Source organism: Pelodiscus sinensis, chromosome 2, assembly GCF_052426305.1.
Source record: "Pelodiscus sinensis isolate ZL-2025 chromosome 2, ASM5242630v1, whole genome shotgun sequence".
NCBI lineage: Eukaryota > Metazoa > Chordata > Testudines > Trionychidae > Pelodiscus > Pelodiscus sinensis.
The window spans coordinates 106182732-106198703 of NC_143053.1; the positions used below are offsets into that span (position 1 = coordinate 106182732).

Genomic DNA, 15972 nt, shown 5'->3' on the forward strand with positions numbered 1-15972 from the left:
GTAAAAATGCATTCAGGCAACAGAAAAAAAAAGTACAGTACTGTGTTGGATATAAACTACTAAAAAAGGGAAAGTGTAAAAAAAGATTTTACAAGATAAGGACCCTGTTTTTGTGCTTGTTTCATTTAAAATGTGAAATGGTTAAAGGCCACATAACTCTGAGGATTTATTGTGCATCACTCAGGGATGGGCTTCTTCGGTCACCAAAGATACCACCGCTTGAGGATGTGGAGTACCTATCCTGAGAAGAAGCTGTCCTGTGGGCACAGGTAGAATCTTCACTATGTACTGCAGCTGCACCTCTGCATCACTAAGTGTAGACAAGTCTTAAGACAGTGTTTCTCAATCAGGGGTTCGAGGACCCCTGCGGCCCATGAGCAGGTTTCAGGGGGCTGCCAAGCAGGGCCAGCATTAGACTTGCCCCACCACATGATGATGAAACCAAACCCTTAGCACTATAACTTTGCAGGAGCCCCATCGCACAAGACGCTAGGCATATGTCCTGTTAGCTACCCCAGAATGCCAGCCCTAGTTTTTATGTGCAGAAAAGGGAAAGTTACTCACCTTGTGTAGTAACAATGGTTCTTCGAGATGTGCCCCGTGGGTGCTCCACTCCAGGTGTGTCGGGTCCATCCCGGTGCCACTGATCGGAAGATTTCATAGCCATACCGGGCCGGGCCGCGCATGCTCCCTGTGCCCTTTCTAACGAGCGCGGCTCGGCCCCCCCCTCCAGTTCCTCTCACCGCTCGGTCTCTGGAAGAGAAAGAAAGAAAACAACCCGGAGCGGGGAGGAGGGTGGGACGTGGAGCACCCACGGGGCACATCTCGAAGAACCATCGTTACTACACAAGGTGAGTAACTTCCCCTTCTTCTTCGAGTGGCCCCGTGGGTGCTCCACTCCAGGTGACTATATAGCAGTAGTCGGAACTAAGCGCGCTCCGGGTTACTTAGGTTTTACTGTTGAAAGGACTGCAGAAGCCACTGAATGGTCCGCCTCCCACTTCTGCACTATAGCGTAATGCCTCATAAATGTAGAGCTGGAAGCCCAAGTGGCTGCCCTGCAAATATCGGCTAAAGGAACTCCTCTGGCAAAGGCGGTAGATGTCGCCACTGATCTAGTCGAGCGCGCTCGCGGCTGAGAAGACAAGGGTCTATCCCGAATGGAATTGCATGTGGTAATGCACAAGGTGATAAGCTTGGCAATGCGCTGAGTGGAGAGTGCAGCACCCTTAGATCAGTTCGCTGTCGATATTAGAAGTCTATCTGTTCGTCTCCACTGGCAGGTTCTGTCTATATAAAAGGAAAGAGCCCGCCTAACGTCCAGCGTATGTAGCAGGGCCTCCCTCGTTGAGGCGTGTGGCTTAGGGTAAAAGGATGGAAGGATGATCGGTTCATTGATATGAAATGATGAAGATACTTTGGGTATGAACGCTGGGTGTAATCGTAACGTTACCAAGTCCTTCAAGAAAGAAGTAAAGGGGGGGGTTGCCATTATCGCCCCTAACTCGCTAACTCTACGAGCTGACGTACTTGCGAGCAAGAAAACGGTCTTCATGGTTAACATCTGCAAAGGTACAGATGCTAGAAGCTCGAATAGGGATGCATAATTGTATCGAGTACCAGGTCGAGGTTCCATGACGGGGGAGGCGGCCTTCGAGGTGGGCTCATATTGGTCAGACCTTTCAGGAATCGTTTCAACATCAGGTGAGAGAACACCGAATAACCCTGTATTGGGTAATAGAAGGCACTGATGGCTGCCAGGTGAACTCTGAGGGATGCCAGAGAAAGCTTAGCATTTCGTAGATGAAGAATGTAATCGAGAATTTGGTGTGGAGAAGTCAACGGTTGAACGTTATTCTGGAGGCACCAGCAGGAATATCTGCGCCATTTAGCCAGGTAAGTATTTCGCGTAGATGTCTTTCTGCTATGTATCAATATGGACCTGACCTGACGTGAACAAAGCTTTTCGTCTAGTGTGAGCCAGTCAGGAGCCACGCTGTCAAGTGCAATGTTTCTAGTTTGGGGTGAAGGAGAGACCCCCGGTCTTGAGAGAGGAGATCTCGATACAAGGGCAGAGGCCATGGCGGTCGAAGTGACATCTTGTGTAAGAACGGGTACCATGCTTGCCTCGGCCAAGCTGGTGCTATTAAAATTACTGTCGCTCTCTCCGTCCTGATTTTCTCTATTACTCTGGGAATGAGGACTGTTGGTGGAAAAGCGTACAGTAGCAACTTTTTCCAATTGGTCAGGAGTGCATCGCCGAGAGATCCTTTGCCGATCCCCGCGCTGGAGCAAAAAAGGCGGCACTTTTTGTTGACAGACATCGCAAAGAGGTCTACCAGGGGCGTTCCCCATCTGCAGAAGATGCTCTGAAGTACGTCCAGCCTCACCTCCCACTCATGGTCCGTGGGGAAGCTTCTGCTGAGGGAATCGGCAATGACATTGGCTATGCCAGGTAAGTACGATGCTGTTATGATTATGTTGTTCTGTATGCACCAATTCCAGTACCGTACCGCTTCGGCGCATAGGGAGCGTGATCTTGCCCCTCCCTGCCTGTTTATATAATACATCGCCGCTACGTTGTCTGTCAACACCCTGACTGTTTTGCCCCTCAGACTGGGGAGGAAGTGTTTGCATGCTAGAAAGATCACTCGCAACTCTAGCTGGTCGATGTGAAGGCATCTCTCGGGGTGAGACCATCGTCCCTGGATGCGCGCACCCCATCCGATGAGTGAAGCGTCTGATGTTAATTGAACCGATGGCTGAGGTTGATTAAACGGTACTCCCGTGAGAATATTTAATGGGTTCGTCCACCATCGGAGGGACCTGTGCACGTGGGATGGAGGAGTAACCAACTTGCGTATGTCGTGTCTCATGGGGACATACACCGTTGACAGCCAGTGCTGTAAATTTCTTTAATGGAGACGTGCGTGTGGGACAACAAAGGTGGCCGCCGCCATGTGGCCGAGCAATCGCAGGCAAGTATGTGCTGAGATTGTTGTGGTTCTTTGGAGAAGATTGACCAGGTCTTTTATTGCCTGGAATCTGTCCATGGGCAGATATGCTCTCGCCGTACAGGAGTCGAGAACCGCTCCTATAAACTTTATGTTTCGCGTTGGAATTAACGTGGACTTTTGTTCATTTACTATCAGCCCGAGTGAGTTGAAAGTCTCTCTGACTGTTGAAAGCATCCGAGTCGTCTCCTGTGCCATCCTTCCCTTTATGAGACAGTCGTCCAGATAAGGGAATATGATGACTCCGAGACGACGAAGATGGGCGGCGACAACGGCAAGGGTCTTTGAAAAAACTCTTGGAGCTGAAGCCAGCCCGAACGGAAGGACACAATATTGAAAGTGCTCGTTGTTTATAACAAATCGCAGGAAGCGTCTGTGCGCCGGATGTATGGCCACATGAAAGTAGGCATCTTGGAGGTCAAGGGCCACGAACCAGTCGTCGGTGTCGAGAGAAGGGATTATCGTAGTCAGAATCACCATCTTGAACCGCTGCTTTTGCAGATAACGGTTTAACTCCCTTAGATCGAGTATGGGTCTCCAACACCCTGTTTTCTTTTGAGTCAGGAAGTACCTTGAATAAAATCCTTTTCCCCTGAAGCAGTCTGGGACCCTTTCTATCGCTCCAATTTCTAACAGGCGATAAGCCTCCTGTTTTAGGAGGGTCTCGTGAGAAGGGTCCCTGAAAAGGGACGGGGTGGGAGGGGTAGGGGGAGGAAGGGATGTGAATGGAATGGTGAGTCCAGATTTTATCACTTCCAACACCCATCTGTCCGATGATATGGCCACCCACTGATGGTAGTAGGGTCGCAACCGATGTTTGAAAATGGGAGTGGTGTCTCTGACTGATACCGGAATGTCCGGCGTGCCCTCGACCTGAAAGTCAAACTTGCTGCTTGGGTGCTACTGCATTATTCGCCCTAGCTGTCTGAGGGCATCTGCGCTGTGTCCTCTGCTTGGACTGGTTCTGATCATATGGACGGTTTTGTTGTCTGCGAAACTGGTAATCGTAACGTCTTTGGAATGGGAAATAGCGCTTACGACGGAAAGGTGGAACATACATCCCGAGGGTATGTAAGGTAGCCTGGGAATCTTTACCTGTGTGGAGCACTTCGTCCATCTTCTCCGCAAACAGCTTGATTCTGTCGAATGGAAGATCCTCGACCTTAGATTGCAACTCTTTCGGTATGGCAGCGGTTGCAAGCCATGAAGCTCTTCTCATGGAAACTGCTGTTGCAATTGTTCGAGCCGCTGTGTCTGCCACATCCATGGTGATTTGCAAACCGGCTCTGGCACATGCATAGCCTTCCTGCAGTATAGATCGGAGAAGTACTTTGTCGGTTTCGGAAATTCTCTGAGCAATTTCCGATAATTTTGCAATGTTGTCAAAACTATGATTGGAAAGCAACGCTGAGTAATTTGTGATTCGGAGGAGAAGTGTTGAAGAGGAGTACACTTTCCTCCCGAATATGTCCAGTCTCTTTGCGTCCTTGTCTGCTGCCGAGTTTCTTACTTGCGGGTTCTTTGCTCTTTGCAGAGCTGCATCCACAACCAACGAGTTTGGCTGAGGGTGAGTAAAAAGGAACTCAGCACCCTTTGAAGATATAAAGTATCTCTTCTCTGCTCGCTTGCATGATGGAGTAGTGGAAGCCGGCGTATTCCAAATTTCTGTGGCTGGCTCCAGGATTGCCTCATCCAGCGGTAGAGCCACCTTAGATTGCTGTCTAGGGTGTAAATTCTTCAGTAACTTATATTGCTTCGCTTTCACCTCCGCTAACTGAACCTCCTGTGATTGTGCTACCCTCTTAAAGAGGTCTTGAAATACTCTGGTGTCATCTGGTGGTAAGGAGTCCATTGCAAAAACTGCGTCATCGGGGGAAGATGATTGAGCATCCTGTGGGGAAGCTTGTGGCGCCCGCTTATCTGTGTCCGATATCTGGCCCTCTTCAGGCTCCGACAGGACCGAAATTGAGGGGGCACTAGGAGGTGGTCTGGGTGACTGCAACAGTCGATGATCAGAGACCACTGGCGAGTGGCGTCTGTAAGATGACTGACGGCAACAACACGAATACGAGTGGGACGGTGATCTGCCCTGCCTCCCCGTGTAATAACTCCTGTGGTAACGGTAGTCTGAATCAGGAGATGGTCGTCTGGACGCATATCTACTGCCATGTCTAGTATGGTGAGATCTTGGAGGAGAGTAACTCGGAGAGCGAGATATGTGTCTGTAATAATGGCGAGATCTTCGTTGCGGGGAACACGAAGACCTATGCCTTGGATAGTAAGGTTCCATTCCCGGTCCCAAATAATGGGGTGGGAAAGGGTATGTTGAAAGCACAGGAGAGGGAGACAGTGAATGATCCCTAGGGATCGACTTCTCAGATGCCTTTGTATGGGCTGATGATGAGTGCCCTTTAACACTTGAAGAGTGCCCTGCTGTGCTGCGATAAATCTCTTTGACAGATGGGGCGCCTGATTCATGGGAGGAGGGAGAGCCTGTTTGCAGTCTGGACGTAGGCTGCTGAGCAGATTGCGAGGACTTTCTCAGTGCCGATGCAGGTAATTCCCGCGGCACCGGGTGTGCAGCGGAACAGCTGATAGCTGCCGGCGCCGGCTGCACTGACGGTGCCGGGTCCTCGCTTTGCGGTGCCGGGCTCTCCCAGTGCCGTCTGTCTGGTGCCGAAGGCGCCCGGTCTCGCGGAGCCCTAAGTGGCACCGCTTCCATGACCGCTTGGACAGCCGACTCCGGTGCCGACCCCTGCATGTCCCGCCGTTCCGGAGACAATGATTTCTCCAGCGGCGCCGTTAGCTGGGGCCGCTTGCTCCCCAAAGGGGTCAGAGTCCGCTTGTGCTCCCCATGGAGAGGGAAGGCTGCCGGTGGGGCAGAAGCAGTGCATTGCTTGCCCAGTTTTGAGGATCGCGGCTACGAAATTGACTTAGCCGCGGAGCGGCTGTTGTCCAATCCCCGGTCTCCCTGATTCACCGGAGGAAGAGGGTGTACCGCTGTCAGGGAGCAGGCAGGGGAGGCTTTTTTCTTTTTAGCTCCGGCTGCTGCAGGGGATAATGCCCTTCTTTTCGGGGTTTGATGAGACTCCTGCTGCAGAGGATTTGATGGCTGAAGAGCCTTATCACAAAGCAGGAGTTTGAGGCGGAGGTCTCTGTTTCTTCTTGCCCTCGGAGTCAGTTTAGAGCAGTGGGCACATTTGCTTGTGACACGAGACTCCCCGAGGCAGCGAAAACAGAGAGTATGCCCATCAGAAGCATGCATAGCCTCTTTACATTGCCCACACCGCTTAAAGCTGGGTGATCCGGACATGGCGGTTAAACTGACAAGGAAAGCGCTTCAGCGCACAACTGACTAAAATGATCTTCTTTTAGTCTTTTTTCCTTTTTTTTTTTAAACTAACTAAAGAAAGACTAATAACTAACAGTAAAGATCAACTATTTACAGAACTAGCGTTTTGTTTTTGTTTTTTCAGAGAAAGGCAAGCGACCGAAGAGAGATCGCAGTTTCCGTCAGCAACTGAGGACGGTTGAGAGGAACTGGCGGGGGGGCCGAGCCGTGCTCGTTAGAAAGGGCGAAAATGACCAGCGGCACAGGGTGCATGCGCGGCCCGGCCTTGTATGGCTATGAAATCTTCCGATCAGTGGCGCCGGGATGAACCCGACACACCTGGAGTGGAGCACCCATGGGGTCACTCGAAGAAGAACCAGTTATTGTGTCATAAGTGGGTGATGTAGTCTTTATAGCATGCTGAAGGGGGTCTCAAAGAAAAAAGGTTGAGAACCCCTGCCCTAAGAGATACTAACTAGTCAAGAATGACCAATGAATAAGAATCACGTAATTTTGCAGAAAAGCAGTACAGCTTTGTCTATACTACAAAGTTTTGTCAGCAAAAATTATTCTGCTTTAATTAAAGTGTTTTAATGAAATCTGCTGTTGCATGTCCGCACTATGCTCCCTGGATCAGTACAGTACATCATACTAGCAGTTATACCACTATGCAGTTGTCTGCAGGCAAGGATGTGCAATGATTCATGGGCAAGCACACGATCACATAATGCAGGTTTCTCAATCTCATCATTCATGGGGCATCCTTGTTGATTGTTAGTGGCTTGTCAACTAAAATACAAGACTATGTAGGAGGGATGGAGAGACAGCAGGCTGAAACAATTTGTCCTGAGGGCAGGGGAGGGGAATACCCCCACACACATCAGCCTCATCTCTGCTCCACACACCAATCTTAGCTGACAAAACTTTGTATTATAGACAAGGCCTCGGGTTAAAGTTAACACACACACACGAAAGTTGAGACCAGGGCAAACATTTTTGATAGGGGCCATTCTCAAGAATTTGGTAAGTAGTCAAAGGCTGCACTGTTCCATGATATTAATGGAGAAGGTGCAGAGTCTGGGATGGAGGTTGAGTGCAGAAGGGAGCGTGGGATAAGGGATTGGGGAGCAGGAGGGAGAGTGGGATCCAGGAGAGAGTGGAAGAGAGGGCTGTGACCTGGGACAGAGGACTGAAGTGCAGGACAGGGTACAGAGGGTTTGGGTTACGTGGGGTAGCAATGCAGAAGGGGCAGCAGGGGATTGGGGTTCAGTATCTAGGAGGCAGCATGGGTGAAGCAAGGGTGCAGACACAGTTTGGGTTACATGGGGTAGGGGTGCAAGTTTTGGGAGGGAGCCTGGCTGAGGAACCTGCTGGACTGCTGGCCACATATCACCCAGGTAAGCATCTCCTGGACAGAACCTGCCTCTGGCAACCCAACCCCTCCTTCCCCTCAACCCTCTGCCACATTCCTACACCCCCTATCCCATCCCAGACCCTGCACCCCCTCCTGCATGCTTGCCCCAGGTCACAATCCCCTTCCAGATCCTGTACCCCAACCCTCTACAGCCATTCCTACACCCATACCCCATGTAACCCAAACCCTCTGCACCCTTGCTCCACACATACACACTCCCCGGCCCTGAACCCCAATCCCATCCCCCCTCCTGCATTCCTACCCCACATAACCCAAACTCTCTGTACTCCCTCCTGCACTCCTCAGTGCCCTGCCTCAGATCATAACCCACCTCCTTCACCCCAACTGCCGCCCAGATTCCAAACCCTCTACCACATCCAAATCCCTTACCCCAATCTCCATCTCAGACCCTGCACCTCCTCCATTAATATCATGGAAAAGTGCAGCCCTTGATCACTTACCAAATTCTTAGGAACTGCCCCCTGCCCCACATCAAAAATGATTTCCCCCCACGCAGAGAGATTTTCAAGAGCTCAGCTCCCATTTAGGCACCCTAACTAAAAAGTTTCAATTGTCAAATCTTCTCAGAACCCAGTAATTGTCTCTGAAAATAATAGGAGATGCTGGGCAATTATGTAACTCTGGTAACTTCAATCAGGCGTTTCAGCGGGAGCTACTCAGTTTTTAGCAATTAGGCCACAATAGAAAGTACTGAGTATTTTTGAAAGTCTGGCCCCAAATTATAAGTGTGCTTATCAAAAGCAGTAACATTTTTATTACAAGCAAATCTGAAGACAACTTAAAAGTAACGTGGCAATGCCACATTCCATTTTATTTTAGAAAACTGGAATGATATACATGCAAAGGACTTTTTTTGAAAGAACAACTTACCTATCACTTGGTGGATCGTCATCTTCCTGTACATGTTTTTGTGAACCGCGTTTTCGCACTTTAGGAACAACGCTCTTTCGTACAAACTGTCGGTCATGTGGTTTCACATCTTGTGCTGACACAATATCCTCAATATCTTCAAGCAGCGAATCACAAGCAGCAGGCATCTTCAAGAACATTTAAAAGAGTCTTCAATGACAGAAAATTAAATATAAAAATTAAATTCTATTCTCAGATATTAGTGTTGATCGTGTGCATTCTATGAAGAAACATCTGCTAACGTTTCTAGATATATATGCAATAGCTTGAGATATACATCAACTCACTGTGCACCTCAAAATCCACGATTTTGCTACAGACATTTTCTGAATGAAATAATTCCAATTAAGTCAAAGGGAAACTGTTCTCAGGTAAAAGAATTTGAAGAATTGGACTAAGTTAACACAATAAGATGCACTAGTCATCTGAAACTAGAATCACAATCATGAATTTATACTAGGAAAATAACTAATTATAAGCTAAATTAAACTAATTTTTTTCAGACAGCAGAAAGAGTAGATGAGGACTTTTACATTTTTTCTTCCCACATATATCTTACATTTGAAATGCCACACTGAGGAGTTTACCATGAATATCAACACAAAAACAATTTCCCAAAATTAAAACAAAGGGATGAACCACATCCTTGAGTTTACAATTATAAAGATACACATGTAAAGAAAAATTTATTTTTGCTTATTATTCATTGTAAGTACAGGTTGAACCTCTCCAGACCGGCACCCTCAGGACGTGACTGGTTCCAAACTAGAGAATTTTCCAGACCACGAGAGGTCAGTATTGTCTAGCAGCATGATCAACACTGACACAGCTTACTGGGCTGTTAAGAGGACATTCATGGATAAATTAGAGCTAAATAACAGCACAGAGCACTAAGAGCTAGAACTGGTTGCTGTAAACAAACTTTATGGGACCGTGAGAAACTTGGCCGTGTCCACCCATGAGAAGTGGACATCCAGCTAACTAAAATCATTCTGGACAATGGATGTTTCCAGACTAGAGAGGTTCAACCTGTACTTTAACCATCTGTCAGTTCCACAAAAATCTCTTATGAGTACCAGTCTCAGGAAAATGAAAACTCAGCCTGGAGTTCTACAAACAGACAAATACACAGTTGAACTGGCTTCACTGGGATTATTCATATATGTAAATTTAGTGCATGTGAGATCTTTTCCAAGATAAAGGCCTCAGTCATGATCTTGTTACAAGGCCTCAACCTGAAGTAAATTTGGTTTGACCTGTTTCAAACACAAACAAATACTGGAAGCTCAATATTCATCCATTTTTTAAAAAACTGAATAATAATCTAGTATCAAAATTGAATAACAATCTAGTATCTTAATATAATTTAATCTACTGAATTAGTATAAACAATAAGCAAATTCTATATATTCCCCTGGAAAAAAAGTATTTCACATTAATCGCAGCAATCCAAGGTTGCTCTTTCATTCTGTCCAATACAAAATCTTACACTGTTCCCATCACTATATTCAAGTGCCTCTAAAAAGAAATGCTTTACTTTTAGTAACTGTTCCTAGTTAGTTTACACCTTACAAATATGTTTTATAAATATTTCTCAATATAGTTTACAAAGACCAAATTACATACAACAAACAAATCAATCTATTACAGAGGTCCCCACGTGAGGGGTTCAACCCCTAGAGGTTTGCAAAGGAACATATGGATGGGCATAGCAGGGGCACAGACAGCCCCACAACAGGGGCCAAGGTGGCACCACCCAGTTCCTCTCCTTGCTTCAGCCTATTGCTAACGCCACGCCCTACTGTAGCCTTAGCCTTGGTCCCCTTAACCTGTCCACATCCCCTCCCCCAGAGCTATGGCCCCACTCCTGTACCCAGTTCAAGAGGGATGCAGAGTGAAGTGTAGGGATGTAAAATCCCATTTAATTAGTTAACCGGTTAAACATTATGTTTAAGTGGTTAACTGATTAAACAGGTTTGGGTGGGGGAGACCTGCACTTTGGGGAAGCAAGATTTTAGACTAGCAGATTTAAACCTAGTCTACATACATATTCAAAAGATAACTATAATTTTATAATGCCACTTATCCTGTGATACTCAGCAACTGTTTCAGCAACAGCAACATTCCACAGGGTCAAACTTTATTGCTTATAATATTATACACCAGTTGCAGCCGACAAATTAGCATACATCCTAACAACACTTAAATATCCTCAACAGATGCACAGCAGGATAACAACTCTCTTAGGCCACGTCTTAGGACATTACGAAAAACTTCCTGTCAGAGTGGTAAAACACTGGAATAAACTGCCTAGGAAGGTGGTGGAATCTCCATCACTGGAGATACTTAAGAGCAGGTTGGATAGACACCTGTCAGAGATGATCTAGGGCTACCGTATTTTAGCGAATAAAACTCACGGGTCATATTCGTTTTTACAAACCCCACACACCCCATGCAGGGTATACTCGGGTGCAGGGTATACAAACATTTTTTTACTCACCTGGTGGTGAGCGGTGCGCTCCCCCGCCCCTTGCCCCACTGCGCAGTTGCCAGCCTCCAGCCTGGGGAGCGCTCATCTCCCGATTCCTGTGCAGGAACACTCCCCCCGCCCCTCCCTGCGGCTGCGTAGGAACCGGGAGATGAGTGCTCCCCCGCTCGGAGGCTTGAGGCTGCGCAGCCGCAGGAAGGGGCAGGGGGAACACTCCTGCGCAGGAACCGGCGGATGAGTGCTCCCCCACCCGGAGGCTGGAGGCTGCACAGCCGTAGGAAGGGGCAGAGGAACACTCTCATTCCCCCGCTTGGAGGTAGTGCGGCCGCGTGGGAACCAGGCGGGGTGAGTGCTCCCCCATCTGGAGGGTGGCTAATTCCCCCTCCTCCCCGACCCATAGAAGCCCCCCTTCCCCTCACAGTTTGGAAAAAAAGTCTTGTATACCCAGCGGGTATACAAGATTTTTTTTACTCAAACTGCAAAAACCGCGGTGTATATTCGGGTGCGGGTTATTCTTGGGTACTCAACTTTGGATGCCCTGAAGGCCACAGTGATACAGCACATGCCAAGGGCTGCAACTTAAGTGTGGTTGCATATACATGCAAATATATATGCAAATAGCTTCTTTCACACTGACGGGCATGAATACAACGATTAAGGCAAGACTACATAAGCCCTATTTAAGTCAGTTCTGCTGATATTAATAAAATGCAATATTTACCTAATTTCCACCCATATGACAGCACTTTTAATGAGCAATGACAGTTGAGGAATTTAACGACTAAAACACATATCAACTGAAGACCATTTTATTGACTGCTTTTTTTATTTTGTCTCCCATCCGTGGGCTGCAAACAAATGGGCCGTGGGCCGCATGCGGCCCACAGGCCACGTGTTGAGTAGCCTGGATCCAGACAGGGGACTGGACTTGATGACCTCTCAAGGTGCCTTCCAGTTCTAGTATTCTATTATTCTATACACTGAGCACTGCAGCAGTGCAGTTGTGCCAATACAGTTGCACTGCTGGAAGGCATCTGGTGAAAAGAGAGTCATCCCCTCACCACCCACCTCCATGAGCGACATGAGTATGTTGATAACAGCTGCTTCCTTCTGACATAGTGCTATGCACACACTTATGTCCATGTAACATTGCTTGTTTGGGAGCGGGGAAGGGGAGGCGACACAGGCTATAGTGCAGACACAGCCTTACTGTATTAGCCCTGCACAACCAAAACTCTCATCTGGGCAAGAAAAGTTAAAAGAATTTCATCTTAAAAAGCCCACATTTCAGTTTGAATACTTTTTCAGCCTCCCTATTTCTTTAATTGAGTTATCCTTAGGACTTCTAAAATGTCTAAGGATAACAATGCATTTTATAAACATTAAGCTCCATAATTCCACAATAAGATTAGTATTGTCGCCTTTAAATCTAAGACTTTTAGAGCCAGAGTTTGGGGAGCTGGGGCAAAGAGATTAAAAAATAGCTTTGTAAGATTCCATATTCATTGGGTTTCAATGATTCTACATCAAATTTGCTCATATTTTAAAAAAAGTAAAAAGATTTTTTTCTGACACCACTGAAAACTCAACCTGGTACCTTAAAAGTCTTGTACTTATCATGAACATCACCATTAGAAATATAACATTCAGCTGTAGTGCTGCTAATGTATAAACAATGATATAGAATCCAGCAGGGATGTAAAAATGGGCAAAAATATTTAACCAGTTAAACAATTTGTTTTACCATGTGGCTGCTCTAGCCCTGACCCCAGCAGAGGGGGGCTGCTCCGGTGGGATGCACTTTGGATTCATATAGCCTAATTCTTTTTATCTGAAAGTGCTCGTTATCTGAAATTATACTGTACTGTAAGAGCAAGTATTATTTTCAAATAATTTCATCTGACCTATCTCCACCTTCTGACTGATGAACAGTACAGGAAAGTAACATATGAAGTAATGAGGAGAGCAGAGCATGCATATTTACATACTACAAAATAACCTTTAAAACTATACTGGAGGCTGAGCCCCCTACCCACTCTGGCAGGCAGGCACAGAATGGGGCTGGCAGGGTGCAGCAAGTGGGGGAAGCTGCAGGGCCCAGACACAGGGAGGGGCAGGGGATGAAGCAGTTGGGGTGAGCTACAGGAGCTGGGCGGGCAAGGGGCAGAGCGCCCTCCCCATGCCTGACCCCTGCAGCACTCCCTGCCCTGACAGCCTCTCCTCGTGCCCAGCCCCTGCAACACCCCCCCATCTGCATCCCACCATCCCCTCCCCATGCCCTGCCAGCCAACGCAGTGCCCCCCTCTTCTACGAACTGCTAGCCCCTCCCTGTGCCGCCTGCCTGCTGCGCCGTCTTTTCTCCCCATACATACCCAGTCCCTGCAGAATATCTGGCTTGCTGCACACTGACAACTTAAAAGCCAGTTTCCCACAGCACCGTCTCTGTGGTGCCACCTGTTTCCACCCTCCCCCCAGCTGCCTCTATTAGAGGCAGCTGGAAAGGGGATACGGGAGGCTGCTTCAAAGCAGCCCCTGTCCATGGGGGTCCCAGCAGGGAGCTGGGCCCCAGAGCAGATAGGAGGTGCTGCTGCCAAGCAGCCCTTGTCTACGGCTAGCCCTGACCACTGCAAGCAGAGGCTGCTCCAGCAGCAGTTCCTGTCTGAATGGTGTGAACAGGGCTGCTGGACTCTGCACAAGCTGGGACTAAGCAGTCCTGGCTCATGCCGTCATCAGACCACTGTGGCTTTGCATTTTAAATGTAGTTATAACAGCTGACAGGCATTTATAACATTTAAAATGCAGAGCCACAGCAATCCAGAGCCAGTGTGAGTTGGGACTGCTCAGTCCTGGCTTGAGCCAGCTCCAGGAGCTACCCCTGGTGCAGCTCTGCAGAGTGGCCCTTATCAACTAACCGTGTAGTCGATACAAATTCTATCGACTACATGATTAAATAACCATTCTAACATCCTTCATTCAGGGTGACTTAAGAATCCTTCCACAACCTAGGTACCACCTCTCAGGGAGGTGGATTATCTATGTCAATGGAAGAGTCTATGCTGTTAGCATAGATAGTGACACACTGCAGTGTTACAGCTGTGCCATTATAGGGTTTAAGTGTAGACATACTCTAAGTAAAACCCACATTAGACCAATTACCTTTTGGTGGAAAACTGGAGATGGATCTTTTATCTACTAACTACCACCAGTCACAGAGACTCAAACCCTCAGCATCACAACTGGCTCTTCTAAGGCAACTTCAGTACATTTCCCTGTAAAGGGACATTATGAACATGAGGTGAATAATGGAGAATACAAGCCATACTTAAAAATCCTGACTGCATAAATTCAATAAATCCTACCTAAGTTTGTATACTAAACTGGTTCCCCATTTTCTTCTTCATACTTTAAGCTACAATTTAGTCTGAGGTTGAGGAAGTCACAGAATCCCTGACTTCCAAAAATCTCTGTGAATTCAATTTGCAACCGTCAGGAGATGCCGGCTCCCCAAGCTCCCACAAAGGCAGGGAGCTGCAAGATACCCCGGCTACTTCTGGTAGCCCCCGGAGCTCCTAACTTTTATGTGAATCCCTGAGCTTCCAGCCGTCACAGGCAAACCCCCAAGTGATGGAGGAAACCCGCAGCTCCTGGCTACCTAGGACAACTGGGGAACCCCCCAAGCTCCCAGAGTTGCACGAAACATAGGTACCCCCACAGTTTCCAGACAGTGCAGACACCCACACAGTACCCAGCCAGTGCAGGCAGTTAGCCCACACTTCCCAGTCAATTGCCCCAAGCTCCTGTGCGGCTGCCTCTGTATCAGAAGCAGCAGCACGGGGTGGCAGGAGGGAGCTGTCTGGGCCCCCCCTCCGTCTGCCTCTCACAGAGGCAGTAACGCAGGAGGGCAAGCAGAAGCTGGTGCTCAGAGGGAACTAGGGATGTGACGGACTAGTCGACTATCCGATAAGCAAATACGTATCAGATAGTCAACAGGATAGTTGACTCTTCCACTCCCCCCGCCCCCCAGCCCAGCCCTCTGCTGCCTCTTTCAGAAAGAGGCAGAAAGGGGGGGAAGGAGAAGGGGGTACTTCAAAAAGGCAGCGCCGCTTGAAGCCTGGGGTCAGACCCCAGGTTCCACGCAGCACTGCCACTTTGAAATGTCGCATGCAGCCCAAGGCCAGTGGGGGGTGTCCCCAGGCTGCATTCAGAGCCTAGGATAAGCTGGGGACTCCCCCGCTGACCCCAGCCTCTGTACAGTGCTGCCATTTCGAAACGCCGTGTGGAGCCCACCGTTGGGATGCTCGTGGCATTTCAAAGCATCAGCACCACGTGGAGCCTGGGATCAGCTGGAGTCCCCAGCTGACCCTGGGCTCCACGTAGCGCTTTTGCCTTGGACGTGTAGCAACCATCGACTATTCAATTAGTCAGTTAGTCGATATTTAACATCCTTAGAGGAAACCAGCTTTTAAGCCCGCAGAGCCACCTCCTATCGCTGCTGCCTCTGATACAGAGGAAGCAGTACTGGGTAAGGTAGGGGACAGGCAGGCTCCTGCCTGCCCTCCTTTGTGTAAACGTGTAACCACTAAAAATTTCAGAGGTTACACTTTTACAAAAATAAATGTATTTTAACATCTCTACTAAAAGGTATCTGTGACAAAATCTTTCATACTACTAAATAACAAAAAGAAACTCGATTATGCGCTTTACCATCTTCCTTCTTAATACATTATTCTACTAGTACTAGTTATGCCCCCTCACCTTGATTGAACCTCTGGATAGAGTGCATGTAGCCACATAA

At 48.1% G+C, this 15972-nt stretch overlaps 1 protein-coding gene across 15 annotated transcripts in view; it reads right to left on the reverse strand.

Annotated features, from left to right (window-relative positions):
• CDKAL1 (CDKAL1 threonylcarbamoyladenosine tRNA methylthiotransferase) overlaps positions 1-15972 on the reverse strand; it is a 585431-nt gene that overhangs the window by 564247 nt on the left and 5212 nt on the right. For 7 of the 15 annotated variants that reach the window (XM_075921164.2, XM_075921157.2, XM_014572945.4 and 4 more), the window contains exons 3-4: positions 14334-14446; positions 8651-8839 (exon numbers count right to left, since the gene is read on the reverse strand). In XM_075921164.2, coding sequence (XP_075777279.2) covers positions 8651-8747 — 97 coding nt within the window. In that variant the 5' untranslated portion in view covers positions 8748-8839; positions 14334-14446. The remainder of the gene's footprint in view (positions 1-8650; positions 8840-14333; positions 14447-15972) is intronic. The other 8 variants (XM_089776363.1, XM_006121835.5, XM_025183990.3 and 5 more) reach the window with 3 other exon arrangements.